The 18,776-nt window shown below is 39.5% G+C and overlaps 2 protein-coding genes and 1 long non-coding RNA gene across 11 annotated transcripts; all 3 read left to right on the forward strand.

Annotated features, from left to right (window-relative positions):
* The first annotated feature begins 12 nt into the window (after positions 1-12).
* On the forward strand, positions 13-7,484 carry LOC119014206 (immunoglobulin lambda-1 light chain-like). 5 transcript variants are annotated; one of them, XM_037089174.1, is made up of 5 exons: positions 1,613-1,741; positions 1,827-2,151; positions 3,052-3,055; positions 6,169-6,202; positions 6,965-7,484. In XM_037089174.1, the coding sequence occupies exons 1-5, from the start codon at positions 1,702-1,704 to the stop codon at positions 7,288-7,290; spliced, it is 729 nt and encodes a 242-aa protein (XP_036945069.1). In that variant the 5' UTR covers positions 1,613-1,701; the 3' UTR covers positions 7,291-7,484. The 5 variants fall into 5 exon arrangements, with proteins under 5 accessions (XP_036945071.1, XP_036945069.1, XP_036945068.1 ...); XM_037089176.1 differs by lacking the exons at positions 1,613-1,741; positions 1,827-2,151; positions 3,052-3,055 and adding exons at positions 13-168; positions 261-586; XM_037089173.1 differs by lacking the exon at positions 3,052-3,055 and having other exon boundaries at positions 1,827-2,155.
* A 635-nt stretch (positions 7,485-8,119) lies between these two features.
* Positions 8,120-18,364, forward strand: LOC119014207 (immunoglobulin lambda-1 light chain-like). 5 transcript variants are annotated; one of them, XM_037089179.1, is made up of 5 exons: positions 11,042-11,187; positions 11,273-11,597; positions 14,324-14,327; positions 17,044-17,077; positions 17,839-18,364. In XM_037089179.1, the coding sequence occupies exons 1-5, from the start codon at positions 11,148-11,150 to the stop codon at positions 18,162-18,164; spliced, it is 729 nt and encodes a 242-aa protein (XP_036945074.1). In that variant the 5' UTR covers positions 11,042-11,147; the 3' UTR covers positions 18,165-18,364. The 5 variants fall into 5 exon arrangements, with proteins under 5 accessions (XP_036945076.1, XP_036945074.1, XP_036945073.1 ...); XM_037089181.1 differs by lacking the exons at positions 11,042-11,187; positions 11,273-11,597; positions 14,324-14,327 and adding exons at positions 8,120-8,275; positions 8,368-8,693; XM_037089178.1 differs by lacking the exon at positions 14,324-14,327 and having other exon boundaries at positions 11,273-11,601.
* Positions 13,952-14,308, forward strand: LOC119014210. Its single transcript, XR_005072900.1, has 2 exons — positions 13,952-14,174; positions 14,267-14,308. It is a non-coding gene; the product is annotated as an uncharacterized LOC119014210 (long non-coding RNA).
* Positions 18,365-18,776: the final 412 nt, after the last annotated feature.

The following is an 18,776-nucleotide window of genomic DNA, read 5'->3' on the forward strand; positions in this document are numbered from 1 at the left end:
TCTCAGTTTCAGTCTTGTATTAAATTGCTCCTCCAGCACCTCCTCTCCTCATCCTCCAAAGCCTCTAATCTGTCAGCAGTGAGCTCACTTTCCAAGTTACAAGGCCATTCTCAGCACACACTGACAACATGCTGGGGACCCTCTGCACTCTCATCACTGCTCTAACATGTAAGGAGGCTGACTTACTGCAGCTTTCACCTCATGTTGGATTCATCAGTCTGTGTGTTTCTCTTGACTCCATGTCATCTTGTTGTTTCCAGGTGTGAGTGGTGTGACGGTGGTGACACAGAAGCCTCCTGTTGTAACAGTGACCAAAGGAGAGACAGCCACCATGGACTGTAACCTGGGGACTGTTACTGACAGGTCTGCTCGCTGGTACAAACAGGTTCCAGGAGGAGTTCCTCAGCTTGTTTTATATTTTCATCACAGCTATAGCTCTCCAACCTATGGCTCTGGTTTCTCCTCTCCAAAGTTCACATCTACTCATCAGTCACAGACAGATTATCGTTTGATCATCAACAATGTGGAGGACGGAGACTCAGCAGTTTATTACTGTAAAACATGGGACAACTCTGCCAAGGAGTGGGTATCACAGTGATTTACACTGTGACAAAAACCTCCTCACTGATACTTCCTCTTTTTGACCTGCTGATACACACTGATGGCAGTGAAACCATCAGTGAATGCTTTATTTTACTTCCCTACTTATATTGTTTAACATCTAAACTCTTCAACTGGATTCTCACACAAATCTCCAGATCTTTGTTATCGGTATTAAAAAAGCAGATGTGTTTCACTTGTTCATACTAACATTACAATCTATTACTCTTCATGACTTCATTACTTCATGAACACTGACACTCATCATGAAAGAATCACGTTAGTAGAAATTTGTTGCAGATTTTCATTTGCTGATTGAAATTCAGATAATGTGAAAAATCTTAATTAATATCAATCTGGTGCACATGTATCGATGACTGTTACACAGACACTTGGATTAAACTGTAATCTGGTAACAATCATCCTTCTTCACAAATGAGTTCAAAGATCATCGGACTTCACAAAGTTTCCGACTCTTAAAGTTTTTTCATGTGAAGATAAAACTGAACCACATGAAAATGTTTCTCTCACCTGACGTCGTGTCGTAGATTCAGTGATTCATGATGTGTTTCTAACAAATGAAACACTGGAGTCTCAGTTAATAAGGAGCTCCTTCAGTCATAAACTGAAGATGAGAGATAAACAGTTAAGAAAATTCTACATGCTGTGTATTATAAAACACTCTATACTGTGATTTGGCTTGTGACAATATCTCAGGTTTACAGTAACACTGATGAAAAGAACATCAGCATCAAAAGGAAGAAACAAGCTTTTATTTCACAAACTATAAACCCATGAAGGAGCATTTTTATTGCCATCATTGGTTAAAGAAAACAAAAAGGAAAATTAATGTGATAACACAACTGGAAGTAAGACTCACTGAACACCTGAAGACTTCCAAAAGAAACATTAAGACGTGTTTGTGAGCAGACAAGTTATTAATTAATTGAGTATAAAGAGTGGTGAGTGTTGAAACTCCTCCTCCTCCTCTTCTCCTCTCCTCAGTGTCTTTATAAGCTTCAGTCTCTCTTCTCCTCACACTCCAACCCTGCTCACCTCTCAGCTGGACAGTAAGGGACGTTTACACCACACACTGACAACATGCTGGGGACCCTCTGCACTCTCATCACTGCTCTAACATGTAAGATATTCTTCTCACTCCTTTTACAGCCCACATTTTCACACACAAACCTTTCACTCATTTGTTTTTCTGTGTATGTTGACAGATGTTGATGCAGCCAAAGTGGTGACCCAGACGCCTGCTGTCCACACAGTTTCTACAGGACAACAGGTCGTTCTCACCTGCAACATTGAGAGACCTGAAAGTTATGTTGTCAGTTGGTATAAACAGGTTCCTGGTGAAGCTCCTCAGTTTGTTTTGAGATTTTACCATGAACACAGTTCACCTGACAGCTTTGGAACAGGATTCTCCTCAGACCGATTCGACTCTAAAGCCTCATCAAACATAAATTATCAGTTCATCATTAAGAGAACAGAGACAGGAGACTCTGCTGTGTATTACTGTAACACATGGGACAACACTGCCAAGGAGTACGTATCACAGTGATTTACACTGTGACAAAAACCTCCTCACTGATACTTCTGCTTTTTGAGTCTCTGACATCTCGACTTCCAGTCAACAACAAGCAGCTGCTTTGTGTAACTTCCCCACATACATGAATTATCATGAAAGCTTCTCAACACTTTTTTTGGATTCTCATATAAATCCTTGTAACTCTCAGAGCAGCATTTCTATTACAAATACACAACATTCACATCCATTCAATGATCTATTACACTGCTACTAAACATAAAAATGAACAGAAGGTTTACAACACTTGTTAATTTGTGTACTTACATTTGCTGTGAGTAAAATTCAAACTGCATCATTTTAAATTCCTTAATCGGCCCAAAGTTTCAGATAAATTAATCAGATAAAGATGATTTTTGTACCTCAAGAAAGATTTGGCTTGTTTTCAAAGTCTCATGTCATGAATCATTAGAAACTTTTCAGATCTTAACATTAATTTATAACGATTTTGAGGGTTGAAATAATTTAAAGCGAAATGATTCCATCAAGACAAATGTGCCAAAGCCTGCAGACTGAAGCAGAGCTCCTCCTCCTGTCAGTCACTCTCAGTTTCAGTCTTGTATTAAATTGCTCCTCCAGCACCTCCTCTCCTCATCCTCCAAAGCCTCTAATCTGTCAGCAGTGAGCTCACTTTCCAAGTTACAAGGCCATTCTCAGCACACACTGACAACATGCTGGGGACCCTCTGCACTCTCATCACTGCTCTAACATGTAAGGAGGCTGACTTACTGCAGCTTTCACCTCATGTTGGATTCATCAGTCTGTGTGTTTCTCTTGACTCCATGTCATCTTGTTGTTTCCAGGTGTGAGTGGTGTGACGGTGGTGACACAGAAGCCTCCTGTTGTAACAGTGACCAAAGGAGAGACAGCCACCATGGACTGTAACCTGGGGACTGTTACTGACAGGTCTGCCCGCTGGTACAAACAGGTTCCAGGAGGAGTTCCTCAGCATGTACTGAGGTTTTATCACAGCTGGAGCTCTCCAAGATATGGCTCTGGTTTCTCCTCTCCAAAGTTCACATCTACTCATCAGTCACAATCAGATTATCGTTTGATCATCAACAATGTGGAGGAGGGAGACTCAGCAGTTTATTACTGTCACACATGGGACGACTCTGCTAGTCAGCACGTATCACAGTGATTTACACTGTGACAAAAACCTCCTCACTGATACTTCTGCTTTTTGACCTGCTGATACACACTGATGGCAGTGAAACCATCAGTGAATGCTTCATTTTATTTCCCCACTTATATTGTTTAAGATTCAAGATTCAAGATTCAAGAGTTTTTATTATCATTGGACATTCACATGTCAATCAATGAAATTGTCTTTGCAACCCCCGTGCATAAGGTAATAAAATAGTAAAAATATAGAAGAGCATGCAATAAAAATAGAAATACACTCCATACACTCCTGCCCGGTGCCTCAGGTCAGCTGATCAGCTGCTCCTGGAGTTACCAAGGGCCAAACGGAAGCTCAGAGGGGATAGAGCCTTCTCTGTTGCTGGTCCTAAATTGTGGAATGACCTCCCGTTATGTATTAGACAAGCCCCTTCACTGTCCGTTTTTAAAAAACGTCTTAAGACCCATTTTTATTCCTTGGCTTTTAATCCAGCATGAGACTCTGTTTCTGTTTTTGTTTTAATATTATTTTAACATTGTTTTATCGTTTATTATTGTTTTTATATTGTTCTTTGTTTTATATGTCTTATTTTATGTACAGCACTTTGTGTCAGCTGCAGCTGTTTTTAAAGGGCTTTATAAATAAAATTGAGTTGAGTTGAGTTGAGAAATATTTATAAATATAATAAGAAAAGAGGAAGAGAGTATGTACATCAGAACTGTAGTATATACATATGTTATGTATACGATTGGTGCGGTTGGGTGGTAATATATACATTAACAGTAAGGTACCGTTAATTAGTCCGTTGGACATAAAAAAAAAAGTGCAGTGTGCGTTCAGCAGCTTAGTCTATTGTCCTGCAGTGCAGGGGGTGATAGCTTTGACAGCTCTTGGAAAGAAGCTGTCCCTCAGTCTGTTGGTGGTGGTGCGGATATTCCTGTACCGCTTTCCTGATGGAAGCGGTACGAACAGTCTGTGGCCCGGGTGGCTGGGGTCCGTGGCGATGGCTCTTGCTCTCCTCTTGACTCGGTCTCCGTATATAGAGTCCAAGTCAGGGAGGGGGCAGCCCACGATGCCCTGTGCAGTTTTAACATCTAAACTCTTCAAATGGATTCTCACACAAATCTCCAGATCTTTGTTATTGGTATTAAAAAAAGCAGATGTGTTTCACTTGTTCATACTAACATTACAATCTATTACTCTTTTCTCAGAATCATCATTTACACACAAATAAGAGATTCCTGACACTCATCAGGAAAGAATCACGTTAGTAGAAATTTTGCTGCAGACTTTCATTTGCTGATTGAAATTCAGATAATGTGAAAAATCTTAATTAATATCAATCTGGTGCACATGTATCAATGACTGTTACACAGACACTTGGATTAAACTGTAATCTGATAACAATCATCCTTCTTCACAAATGAGTTCAAAGATCATCAGACTTCACAAAGTTTCCGACTCTTAAAGTTTTTTCATGTGAAGATAAAACTGAACCACATGAAAATGTTTCTCTCACCTGACGTCGTGTCGTAGATTCAGTGATTCATGATGTGTTTCTAACAAATGAAACACTGGAGTTTCAGTTAATAAGGAGCTCCTTCAGTCATAAACTGAAGATGAGAGATAAACATTTAAGAAAATTCTACATGCTGTGTATTATAAAACACTCTATACTGTGATTTGGCTCGTGACAATATCTCAGGTTTACAGTAACACTGATGAAAAGAACATCAGCATCAAAAGGAAGAAACAAGCTTTTATTTCACAAACTATAAACCCATGGAGGAGCATTTTTATTGCCATCATTGGTTAAAGAAAACAAAAAGGAAAATTAATGTGATAACACAACTGGAATTAAGACTCACTGAACACCTGAAGACTTCCAAAAGAAACATTAAGACGTGTTTGTGAGCAGACAAGTTATTAATTAATTGAGTATAAAGAGTGGTGAGTGTTGAAACTCCTCCTCCTCCTCTTCTCCTCTCCTCAGTGTCTTTATAAGCTTCAGTCTCTCTTCTCCTCACACTCCAACCCTGCTCACCTCTCAGCTGGACAGTAAGGGACGTTTACACCACACACTGACAACATGCTGGGGACCCTCTGCACTCTCATCACTGCTCTAACATGTAAGATATTCTTCTCACTCCTTTTACAGCCCACATTTTCACACACAAACCTTTCACTCATGTCTTTTTCTGTGTATGTTGACAGATGTTGATGCAGCCAAAGTGGTGACTCAGACGCCTGCTGTCCACACAGTTTCTACAGGACAACAGGTCGTTCTCAACTGTAACGTTGCGAGACATGAAAATTATGTCTCTTGGTATAAACAGGTTCCTGGTGAAGCTCCTCAGTTTGTTCTGTACTTTTACCATGGTCACAGTTCACCCACCTTTGGAACAGGATTCTCCTCAGACAGATTCGACTCTAAAACCTCATCAAACATTAATTATCAGTTCATCATTAAGAGAACAGAGACAGGAGACTCTGCTGTGTATTACTGTGCAACATGGGACAGCACTGCCAGTGAGGGCGTATCACAGTGATTTACACTGTGACAAAAACCTCACTGAGACACTCATGACAGCTTCTATCAACTCTGAACACAATCAAACACTTCAAATCATAAAAAACTGGAACAAAACATTGATGCACATGAAATAAAGTCCTCTAAAGAGACCAGAGTGTCTGAATAAAGTCCAGCAGTGTCTGTGAATATAAGCAGACTGATGAAGTGAATGAGACGTGGACAGTGAAAGTTGGTCTCAACAGGATGTTTCAGTTCCACTCCCCTCATTAGTGAGAGTCAGGAGGTTTTTGTACGGCCATGTGTACAAACTGAATCACTGTGGTATTCGGACAAGGCACCAAGCTGACTGTGACAAGTAAGTACTTTGAACTCATCATCAAACAGGACAGATTTGATTCTTTCTCTTCTATATTGAAGTGTTTCATGTTCTTGTTCATTCTTGTTTAAAGTGTGAAACAGTTTTAGTGCAGATGAATTGTTTGTAGTTTGAACATCAGCTTTGAAACAGCAGCAAGCTGCTTTAAAAGACAATGGACAGGTGAACAGCTGATTACAAGGTTTTGTCCAGAAGTTGTTTTAATTCTTGTTGGATTTAAAGACTGAAGATTATTCTCACTTCTTAGATTTCACTTTGACTGAATATATTTTATGTTTCTTAGTATTTCATCATTGAGAAATTCAGATGACTACAACGGCTGATTGTTTATCTTGTGAAGGTGAAAATAAAATGAGAATATTTTCTATGTATCTTCAGTCAGCAGGGCAGAGTAAACATTGATTATTGTGCCTGTTTGAAAATAGAGATTATTTAGTGAGACAGTCGTCTTTGAATCTGAAGTGATATCTGCTGTAACTGAACACAATGACTGATAATCACAGATGATATTTAATTACTGTGGTTGAAGAGAATTTCTATGGTTGAATTCTAATGTTTCATTAGTAATCCTTATATATCTGAGGTCAGGGAGAAACTGGTCGTCTTTGAAAATGTTAAAAATCAACTCTGCTCATGATGTCGATGATTATTTTCACACTCAGTCTGAAAGTGTTTGTTAGTTTTGTCTTTTCTCAGACTTAATTTCTAGCGATGTGATGAATGTCCTGGATGTATTTTCAGGCTCCAGCCTCCCTCCTCCTGTCCTGACAGTCTTCCCTCCGTCCAGAGCTGAGCTCCAGTCCAACAAAGCCTCTCTGGTCTGTCTGTCCAGTCAGTCTGTGCCTTTTGCAGATGTGAGCTGGTTGGCTGCTGGGAGTCCAGTGAGCAGCGGGATCTCTACCAGCACCGCCGTTCAGCAAGCGGACCACACTTTCCAAATCAGCAGCTATCTGGCCATCCAGACGTCAGACTGGAACATGGAGAAGGTTTACACATGTAAAGTGTCTTTGGGCTCCCAGACTGCAGAGCAACACATCAGCAAGTCACACTGTCTCACTGAAGGATAGTAGAGGAGCACAACCACCATTTCAAACCTGCTTCTTTACTGTTTGTGCTGTTTGCTCATTACAAGGTTCACATGTTAGAAAAGATGTGTCTGCATGCTTGTAATAAATGTTGTGACAGTTAGGTGGAGGTGTTGTATCAGCTTTGCAACTGCTGCATTTTTCAAAACTCATTCAATAAAAAAACTCAACAAGAACAAGTTTGTGATTGTTTGTTTTCCTGGAAACATCATTTAAAACAGTAATATTCCTTGTGTATTGTGACTTTGACAAGATTTTATTTTTCTTCTCACAGATTTCTGCTCAAGTCTTCCTCGTATGTGTTTATCTAAATTCAGAAAGCTACATTGTTTTTAAGTGATAATCTTAAATAAAAGCACAACGGACAGATTAATATCACTCTGCCTGGTTTTAGTAGCTTGCAGACGTTAGAAAAATCAGATAAAATGAGCAAATGAAACTGAGTTTTCATCCTCCGTCAGTGAAGCGTCACCTCTCCTCCTTCCCAGGATGCACCTGCAGGCCTCCTCTCCTTATTTATAGCTCCATGTAAATGAAGAGGTCAAGTGTCAGCTCTCTGTAGAGTCAGAGGGAACTGAATTAAATCACATTCATCAGCAAGTGAGCAAAGAAACAAATGTATGACAATAAAAGTCTTTTTCAGACGGTGATGTTGTAATATTTGGGGCTCAGGGGGGAGACGTCGCCTACGTTGACAATAACGGAGACAGAAGAGACTTTTCCCTTCACACAAGATAGGAGAGCAACAAATGTGACAAAGCCTGCAGACTGAAGCAGAGCTCCTCCTCCTGTCAGTCACTCTCAGTTTCAGTGTTGTATTAAATTGCTCCTCCAGCACCTCCTCTCCTCATCCTCCAAAGCCTCTAATCTGTCAGCAGTGAGCTCACTTTCCAAGTTACAAGGCCATTCTCAGCACACACTGACAACATGCTGGGGACCCTCTGCACTCTCATCACTGCTCTAACATGTAAGGAGGCTGACTTACTGCAGCTTTCACCTCATGTTGGATTCATCAGTCTGTGTGTTTCTCTTGACTCCATGTCATCTTGTTGTTTCCAGGTGTGAGTGGTGTGACGGTGGTGACACAGAAGCCTCCTGTTGTAACAGTGACCAAAGGAGAGACAGCCACCATGGACTGTAACCTGGGGACTGTTACTGACAATTATTGTTTCTGGTACAAACAGGTTCCAGGAGGAGTTCCTCAGCTTGTTTTATATTTTTATCACAGCTGGAGAACTCCAAACTATGGCTCTGGTTTCTCCTCTCCAAAGTTCACATCTACTCATCAGTCAACAGCAGAAGATCGTTTGATCATCAGCAATGTGCAGGAGGGAGACTCAGCAGTTTATTACTGTAACACATGGGACGACTCTGTTAAAGAGGTCGTATCACAGTGATTTACACTGTGACAAAAACCTCCTCACTGATACTTCTGCTTTTTGACTCACTCACACTTTGTAGAGATGCTCTCACTGGATTGACTGTAAAGTCACGAACCACAGCTCTCTAAAACTTCTCCACATGAATAACTGATGTCTATGATTTCATCAGATCTTCTTCATGGACTCTCACTTTTTTTTGTAAATGTGAAAATAATAATAGAATTTGTTTTCCACCTCCTGAAAAAGACCCCAAAGTCAACTGCTTCACAGCTGTTACATAAACACACAATATAGGAATCAAAAAACAAGGTAAATACCAAAAAACACATTTACAGTAGAAAGAAATATTTTTCTTAACTGAAGTCCAAGTAGGAGTGATACGTCTGAAGTGTATAAAAGTGTTGGCTTAGATTGATAAATAGAGAAAAATGTTGCTGATCAGAGCCCATCGACATGCTGCCTCATCTCTACAGGTGAACTGTACCTGCTGCTGGCATGAACTGTATGTTCCAACTGAAACTATGCAGATTATGATGTGGGAAAAAACAAGGTTTGCATTCCCAAAAAAATGTACAACAACAAAACACAGTGCAGTACAGATATGTCAGTTACATACGCACACTTAGTTCCTACAACTCAGCGCTGAACAACCCAAGACCTGGTATCAGTCCACGGCCATGTGGTTTAGAACCCCCTGCACTACAGGACTATCACCTCCAGATATACAAAGTGGTATCAGGACACAGGACCAGAGATGTCTACTGGTTAGCATGCTGGCCAAATTGGGGCCCTAAGGAGAATTTTAGTTTGTGGGCCCCCCCATTACAAAATTACTGTATCACGAAATGCCATTTAGGTTTACAACCATTATTAGTAGGAACACATCAAATGAACAGCCTCTTTCAACAATGGAAGTGAAGTCTGACACAACCTTTAAAGGCTCTCGGCGCACAAATTCAACACGATCAACGTCTGATAGGTGTGCTGGCCACAGAGCAGGATCAACTGGTTATGCATCTGGAGTAGTGATAGTAGCATCTGCAGCTGAAGATGTTGCGTGATGGCCCTGGTGACACACTAGATGCTGGCTCCACGTCACCCTAAGTAACAAACTTTAGCACTGACGCTGTTATGACAAGAAATCCAACATACAAGCAGATTATTCAGATTTGTTTTGATCTTAACGGTCAATTACACAATGAAATTAATGTAAATACTAGCCTCACAAAGATAGAAATGCAATTAATGCAAACACGACTACAACTAACAATAATATTCATTATGATTTGATTTGATGATATTTCTGTATTTAAATATTTTTAAATACTTACTTTTTACATTTGTACTTGGGGTCCATATTCCTACACTGCTGTTTGCTGTGCTTTAAATTTCTCCATTCTGTGTCAAATAAAGGATTATCTTAATTTATCTTATTTCTATCAAATATTATGGATTAATTTCACCAAGAGATGGCAACATTTTACCTCCATAAAAATTGCCCAAAACTTCTAGTGATAGCATAGATTCATCTTTTTTTTAACTGTCTCTCTTTCCTCAGGCTGACGTGGTGCTCTATGCACGCCTCACGGCAGTGATGCACATCCTCTGCACATTTGCAGAGATTGCGTTCCCTTGCACAAAATGGGGGCCCCCATGCATCGTGGGGCCCTTCAAACATCACATGTTCTGAGTGTAAGGAGGGGTGGCGCTGATGCTAATTACTGTGAGGGAAATTCTCTTTATGATTTGACCCATGACCCTAATTTAACAAACATAGATATGATTAGAGTGAAACTTGTGTCTGTGGGCCTCCTGAATGGTTTCTGTCTAATAACAGTTACATGGTTAGAGAACATAAATGGTATAAGTCTGTGAAAACTAACTTCAATGGGAACTCTGTTCAGGAGTTCATCCTGAAGGGTGACTATGGAATGTATGTGTGTGTGTAAAGTTTATGTTTAACCTAATTTGTGGAGATGGTGCAGTGTTATTTAAAGTGAGTTCACATGTCACCTTGTGACTGCTGCAGTTGTGTGTATTGGTTTCTACTATTATAAAGGATGAGGAGAGACTTCCTCTCTTCAGTCATCATCTATACGCTGATGATGTGTGACTCTTGCTTTCAAGCAATAAAAGAACTTCTTGAAATAAAAATTGTGTCGAACTCTCGACTCTCATCTCACAGTGAGGATTTTGGAGTGGGAGAATCACAACAAAGATAAAGATGAGAGGGAAAAAAATCTTCCTTGTTGAACTTTTGCCAAAGATTCATTAAAACGGGTTGAGATGGAAGAGTTGATGAATGAATGTTAACAGTGGTGAGTGTTGAAACTCCTCCTCCTCCTCTTCTCCTCTCCTCAGTGTCTTTATAAGCTTCAGTCTCTCTTCTCCTCACACTCCAACCCTGCTCACCTCTCAGCTGGACAGTAAGGGACGTTTACACCACACACTGACAACATGCTGGGGACCCTCTGCACTCTCATCACTGCTCTAACATGTAAGATATTCTTCTCACTCCTTTTACAGCCCACATTTTCACACACAAACCTTTCACTCATGTCTTTTTCTGTGTATGTTGACAGATGTTGATGCAGCCAAAGTGGTGACCCAGACGCCTGCTGTCCACACAGTTTCTACAGGACAACAGGTCGTTCTCACCTGCAACATTGAGAGAGATGATAACTATTATGTCTATTGGTATAAACAGGTTCCTGGTGAAGCTCCTCAGTTTGTTCTGGACTTTCACCATAGTGACAGTTCACCTGACAGCTTTGGAACAGGATTCTCCTCAGACCGATTCGACTCTAAAGCCTCATCAGACATAAATTATCAGTTCATCATTAAGAGAACAGAGACAGGAGACTCTGCTGTGTATTACTGTAACACATGGGACGACACTGCCAAGGAGTACGTATCACAGTGATTTACACTGTGACAAAAACCTCCTCACTGATACTTCTGCTTTTTCAGTCTAACACATCACCCAATGCTCTCTACTACTCTGTCTTCAAGACTGTAAAAGATCCATTTTTAATACTTTCAGAATATTTAACAAAGAGGACTTCAATAATCTTATATATTAAATTCGCTGAGTGAATCTCCAGAATCTAAATTAATCCAGATTAAGATTAATTCAGTGTTGGACTCCCTGGCCTCTTCATCAGCTCAGAGGACATCAAACTAACTTGATCAGAATTGGTGATAAACAGGATTTTGAACTACTGAGTCATTTCAGAAGTTCTCTCCAGAAGATGATGAATCTCTGCTTTTTGAACCTCTGACAATTGTCAACTGATCAGAGAGGTATCAACCATTAACTAGAAAAATGTGTATTTCCTATGAAAATACAGTGTGAATGCTGAAGGCTGAAGTGAAATCTGCTGAACGTACTGCTGAAAAGATGAAAAAGCTGAAGAGCTGAAAAAGTTGAAAAGTTAAAGGCCGCAGGAGCTTAAAAAGTTGAACATATCGATATCTGAACATCAAGCTGAATGTATGAAGAAGATGAAAAGGCTGAAAGAGGAATATGTTTAAACGATGAAAAGGCAGAAAAGCTGAGGAGGGCTGAAAGAGTTTAAAAAGTTGAACATTTTCATAGCTGAACAGGAAGCGGAATGTTTGAAGGAGTTGAAAAGGCAGAAAGATGAATATTTCAAGAAGATGGAGAGACAGAAAAGTTGAAGAGGGCTGAAAGAGTTTAAAAAGTTGAACATTTTCATAGCTGAACATGAAGTTGAATGTTTGAAGGAGCTGAAAAGGCAGGAAGATGAATACCTGAAAAGGTTGAAAAGCTGTAGCTTAAGAGGGCTGAATGAGCTTAAAAATGTGAAAATAGACTGAAAAGGCCAAAAAGTTGTAGAGTAAGAGGGCAGAAAGGGCTTAAAAAGGTCAGAAAATGCTGAAAACGTGAAAGGATAAAGGCAGAAAGAGCTTAAAATGGCTGCACACATGCTGTAGCAGGAGCCACAGATGAAAATGTCCCCATAAGGATGAATGGGAAAATGCCTGACAAACCCCTGCGGTTTTTGAAAAAAACTGTAATGATTATGGTCAAAATATGTATATGTTATAAAGTTGGACTGGTGTCTCTAGCTCAAAGTATGAGGGACAGGAAGAGGTGTAAAGTCGATGAGTTTGGAAGAGGATTTTCAGATTTTCCCACTTACTTCAGTGTTAAATTTTGTTTAGAAAAAGCCGAATTTCAAAAGAAGTTGAAAAGTTAAAAAGCTAAAAGGTACAAGGTTGAAATAGCTTAAAAAGTTGAACATTTTAATTGTTGAATGGTTTCTATAGCTTAAAGAAAAAAGCCTCCCAAAGTCCTTCAATTTTCGAAAAACAGTAATGGTTGTTGCCGAAATATCTATATGGTGAGTGAGAAGAGGAGTTGCTGAACGAGATCATGTTGTTTTTATTTCTGGAAATTGAGAAATGAGGGCACAGGAGTGAGAGAGAGAACAGGTACCGTCTGCTCTTCAGCAGAAATTTCCGCTCAAAATTAACATTGCGGCTTATGGGAGAGCTGCCTGACTTCTTGTTGCTCTCGGGCTTCTAAATCCAAAACCGTAAGTCCCACATCTGAAATAAGGCCATCAGCTGAAAGCCAATAAGATTTCCTACATTTCTCTGAATATATTGTCTATGTGAAGCAAAAGATGTGGGATCCAAATTGAGCTGAAGAGAATTTTTCTCCCGTTTTTTCCAGCTGCTCTACACTCTAGCTAGCTGACGCAATACACACCCATTATAAACTCAGAAGAGGAGCTAAAACTCCTCAAAACTAAAACTGCGATGATTTCAAAACTGTACAAGATTTTAAAAACTGAATACAGTGCAGTTCAAGGGCAAGGTCTGTTGAATCTTTTAAAGTTTGAATGGTGTCTCTAGCTCACGGAATGAGGGAGAAGAAGAGGTTGAAAGTCGAGGAGTTTTGAAGAGGATTTGAAGCTTTTCCCATTTGCGGCAATGTTAAAATTGTTTTAGAAAAAGCTGAATATTTGAAAAAGTTGAAAGGTGGATCAGTGGACACTAAAGATCATTTTCATCACTTTTTGTGTGTGTTGGTTTTTACAGCTGTGTCTCCTTGTAACATGTGAAAGACATGTGAATCAGATAAAGATGATTTTTGTATCTCAAGAAAGATTTGGCTTGTTTTCAAAGTTCGATGTCATGAATTTGAATCATTAGAAACTTTTCAGATCTTAAAATTAATTTGTATCATTTTGGGGGGTTGAAATAATTTACAGTAAAATGATTCCATACGAGACAAATGTGACAAAGCCTGCAGACTGAAGCAGAGCTCCTCCTCCTGTCAGTCACTCTCAGTTTCAGTGTTGTATTAAATTGCTCCTCCAGCACCTCCTCTCCTCATCCTCCAAAGCCTCTAATCTGTCAGCAGTGAGCTCACTTTCCAAGTTACAAGGCCATTCTCAGCACACACTGACAACATGCTGGGGACCCTCTGCACTCTCATCACTGCTCTAACATGTAAGGAGGCTGACTTACTGCAGCTTTCACCTCATGTTGGATTCATCAGTCTGTGTGTTTCTCTTGACTCCATGTCATCTTGTTGTTTCCAGGTGTGAGTGGTGTGACGGTGGTGACACAGAAGCCTCCTGTTGTAACAGTGACCAAAGGAGAGACAGCCGCCATGGACTGTAACCTGGGGACTGTTGTTAATACTGTTTACTGGTACAAACAGGTTCCAGGAGGAGTTCCTCAGTTTGTTTTATATTTTTATCACAGCGACAGCTCTCCAACCTATGGCTCTGGTTTCTCCTCTCCAAAGTTCACATCTACTCATCAGTCACAGACAGATTATCGTTTGATCATCAACAATGTGGAGGACGGAGACTCAGCAGTTTATTACTGTAACACATGGGACAACTCTGTTGATGAGGGCGTATCACAGTGATTTACACTGTGACAAAAACCTCCTCACTGATACTTCCTCTTTTTGACCTGCTGATACACACTGATGGCAGTTAAACCATCAGTGAATGCTTCATTTTATTTCCCCACTTATATTGTTTAACATCTAAACTCTTCAACTGGATTCTCACACAAATCTCCAGATCTTTGTTATTGGTATTAAAAAAGTACATGTGTTTCACTTGTTCATACTAACATTACAATCTATTACTCTTTTCTCAGAATCATCATTTACACACAAATAAGAGATTCCTTACACTCATCATGAAAGAATCACGTTAGTAGAAATTTTGCTGCAGATTTTTATTTGCTGATTGAAATTAAGATAATGTGAAAAATCTTAATTAATATCAATCTGGTGCACATGTATCGATGACTGTTACACAGACACTTGGATTAAACTGTAATCTGGTAACAATCATCCTTCTTCACAAATGAGTTCAAAGATCATCAGACTTCACAAAGTTTCCGACTCTTAAAGTTTTTTCATGTGAAGATAAAACTGAACCACATGAAAATGTTTCTCTCACCTGACGTCGTGTCGTAGATTCAGTGATTCATGATGTGTTTCTAACAAATGAAACACTGGAGTCTCAGTTAATAAGGAGCTCCTTCAGTCATAAACTGAAGATGAGAGATAAACAGTTAAGAAAATTCTACATGCTGTGTATTATAAAACACTTTATACTGTGATTTGGCTCGTGACAATATCTCAGGTTTACAGTAACACTGATGAAAAGAACATCAGCATCAAAAGGAAGAAACAAGCTTTTATTTCACAAACTATAAACCCATGAAGGAGCATTTTTATTGCCATCATTGTTTAAAGAAAACAAAAAGGAAAGTTAATGTGATAACACAACTGGAATTAAGACTCACTGAACACCTGAAGACTTCCAAAAGAAACATTAAGACGTGTTTGAGAGCAGACAAGTTATTAATTAATTGAGTATAAAGAGTGGTGAGTGTTGAAACTCCTCCTCCTCCTCTTCTCCTCTCCTCAGTGTCTTTATAAGCTTCAGTCTCTCTTCTCCTCACACTCCAACCCTGCTCACCTCTCAGCTGGACAGTAAGGGACGTTTACACCACACACTGACAACATGCTGGGGACCCTCTGCACTCTCATCACTGCTCTAACATGTAAGATATTCTTCTCACTCCTTTTACAGCCCACATTTTCACACACAAACCTTTCACTCATGTCTTTTTCTGTGTATGTTGACAGATGTTGATGCAGCCAAAGTGGTGACCCAGACGCCTGCTGTCCACACAGTTTCTACAGGACAACAGGTCGTTCTCAGCTGCAACATTGAGAGAGATTACACTTATGTATCTTGGTATAAACAGGTTCCTGGTGAAGCTCCTCAGTTTGTTCTGAGATTTTACCACAGTCACAGTTCACCTGACAGGTTTGGAACAGGATTCTCCTCAGACCGATTCGACTCTAAAACCTCATCAAACATAAATTATCAGTTCATCATTAAGAGAACAGAGACAGGAGACTCTGCTGTGTATTACTGTGAGACATGGGACAACACTGCCAAGGAGAGCGTATCACAGTGATTTACACTGTGACAAAAACCTCCTCACTGATACTTCTGCTTTTTTAGACTCTGACATATAAACTGCAGGTCAACAAAAAGCAAACTCACTGTGTAACTTCACATATAAACTGAAACGACATTTGCAAACTTTTAACTTTTCATCTATTCACATAAATCCTCACAACAATCATATTCACACCATGAAGTCAATTTATGAAGCATTAAACAAAAATGAATTGGAGTAAAATTGCAGCAACTCCTCATTTGTTAAATTTCCTTAATAGAATCAAACTCTGAGAGACATCCTCTGATGCACACAGTGATAATTACTTAAACTTATTATATTTACTATTCCAGCTGCATTATTTTAAGGTTATTTAATAGGCCCATAATTTAACTAGTACATGCAAAAGTTTGCAGTTAAATCACTAGAAGCCACAATGACCAGTTGAAATATAAACTAGATGTAAAGAATAATCGTGTGTATTCTAAATGCTAATAAGTCGTTATTAATATGGAGCCTGTTGTGTTATGAGACTGAGATAAGAAACATATATGTTTTTTCTTCATGCTGCTTAATATTGTCCAAAAAACCCCAATGAGAAAACAGGAAGATCTTCTATCAACTCTGAACACAATCAAACACTTCAAATCATGAAAAAACTGGAACAAAACATTGATGCACATGAAATAAAGTCTTCTAAAGAGACCAGAGTGTCTGAATAAAGTCCAGCAGTGTCTGTGAATATAAGCAGACTGATGAAGTGAATGAGACGTGGACAGTGAAAGTTGGTCTCAACAGGATGTTTCAGTTCCACTCCCCTCATTAGTGAGAGTCAGGAGGTTTTTGTACGGCCATGTGTACAAACTGAATCACTGTGGTATTCGGACAAGGCACCAAGCTGACTGTGACAAGTAAGTACTTTGAACTCATCATCAAACAGGACAGATTTGATTCTTTCTCTTCTATATTGAAGTGTTTCATGTTCTTGTTCATTCATGTTTAAAGTGTGAAACAGTTTTAGTGCAGATGAATTGTTTGTAGTTTGAACAGCAGCTTTGAAACAGCAGCAAGCTGCTTTAAAAGACAATGGACAGGTGAACAGCTGATTACAAGGTTTTGTCCAGAAGTGGTTTTAATTCTTGTTGGATTTAAAGACTGAAGATTATTCTCACTTCTTAGATTTCACTTTGACTGAATATATTTTATGTTTCTTAGTATTTCATCATTGAGAAATTCAGATGACTACAACGGCTGATTGTTTATCTTGTGAAGGTGAAAATAAAATGAGAATATTTTCTATGTATCTTCAGTCAGCAGGGCAGAGTAAACATTGATTATTGTGCCTGTTTGAAAATAGAGATTATTTAGTGAGACAGTCGTCTTTGAATCTGAAGTGATATCTGCTGTAACTGAACACAATGACTGATAATCACAGATGATATTTAATTATTGTGGTTGAAGAGAATTTCTATGGTTGAATTCTAATGTTTCATTAGTAATCCTTATATATCTGAGGTCAGGGAGAAACTGGTTGTCTTTGAAAAGGTTAAAATCAACTCTGCTCATGATGTCAATGATTATTTTCACACTCAGTCTGAAAGTGTTTGTTAGTTTTGTCTTTTCTCAGACTTAATTTCTAGCGATGTGATGAATGTCCTGGATGTATTTTCAGGCTCCAGCCTCCCTCCTCCTGTCCTGACAGTCTTCCCTCCGTCCAGAGCTGAGCTCCAGTCCAACAAAGCCTCTCTGGTCTGTCTGTCCAGTCAGTCTGTGCCTTTTGCAGATGTGAGCTGGTTGGCTGCTGGGAGTCCAGTGAGCAGCGGGATCTCTACCAGCACCGCCGTTCAGCAAGCGGACCACACTTTCCAAATCAGCAGCTATCTGGCCATCCAGACGTCAGACTGGAACATGGAGAAGGTTTACACATGTAAAGTGTCTTTGGGCTCCCAGACTGCAGAGCAACACATCAGCAAGTCACACTGTCTCACTGAAGGATAGTAGAGGAGCACAACCACCATTTCAAACCTGCTTCTTTACTGTTTGTGCTGTTTGCTCATTACAAGGTTCACATGTTAGAAAAGATGTGTCTGCATGCTTGTAATAAATGTTGTGACAGTTAGGTGGAGGTGTTGTATCAGCTTTGCAACTGCTGCATTTTTCAAAACTCATTCAATAAAAAAAAAACTCAACAAGAACAAGTTTGTAATTGTTTGTTTTCCTGGAAACATCATTTAAAACAGTAATATTCCTTGTGTATTGTGACTTTGACGAGATTTTATTTTTCTTCTCACAGATTTCTGCTCAAGTCTTCCTCGTATGTGTTTCTCTAAATTCAGAAAGCTACATTGTTTTTAAGTGATAATCTTAAATAAAAGCACAACAGACAGATTAATATCACTCTGCCTGGTTTTAGTCACTTGCAGACGTTAGAAAAATCAGATAAAATGAGCAAATGAAACTGAGTTTTCATCCTCCGTCAGTGAAGCGTCACCTCTCCTCCTTCCCAGGATGCACCTGCAGGCCTCCTCTCCTTATTTATAGCTCCATGTAAATGAAGAGGTCAAGTGTCAGCTCTCTGTAGAGTCAGAGGGAACTGTCTCTGACCGCAGA

This window comes from Acanthopagrus latus, chromosome 23 (genome assembly GCF_904848185.1).
Source record: "Acanthopagrus latus isolate v.2019 chromosome 23, fAcaLat1.1, whole genome shotgun sequence".
In the NCBI taxonomy this organism is placed as follows: domain Eukaryota; kingdom Metazoa; phylum Chordata; class Actinopteri; order Spariformes; family Sparidae; genus Acanthopagrus; species Acanthopagrus latus.

Excerpts from the sequence above, each read along its gene's own strand:
- LOC119014206 (XM_037089173.1), top strand. The coding sequence starts at position 1,702 with ATGCTGGGGACCCTCTGCACTCTCATCACTGCTCTAACAT. Across the intron at positions 1,742-1,826 it reads TCTCATCACTGCTCTAACAT|ATGTTGATGCAGCCAAAGTG; the intron begins GTAAGATATTCT and ends GTATGTTGACAG. Across the intron at positions 6,203-6,964 it reads CACCAAGCTGACTGTGACAA|GCTCCAGCCTCCCTCCTCCT; the intron begins GTAAGTACTTTG and ends ATGTATTTTCAG.
- LOC119014207 (XM_037089178.1), top strand. The coding sequence starts at position 11,148 with ATGCTGGGGACCCTCTGCACTCTCATCACTGCTCTAACAT. Across the intron at positions 11,602-17,043 it reads ACGACACTGCCAAGGAGTAC|GTATTCGGACAAGGCACCAA; the intron begins GTATCACAGTGA and ends TGAATCACTGTG. Across the intron at positions 17,078-17,838 it reads CACCAAGCTGACTGTGACAA|GCTCCAGCCTCCCTCCTCCT; the intron begins GTAAGTACTTTG and ends ATGTATTTTCAG.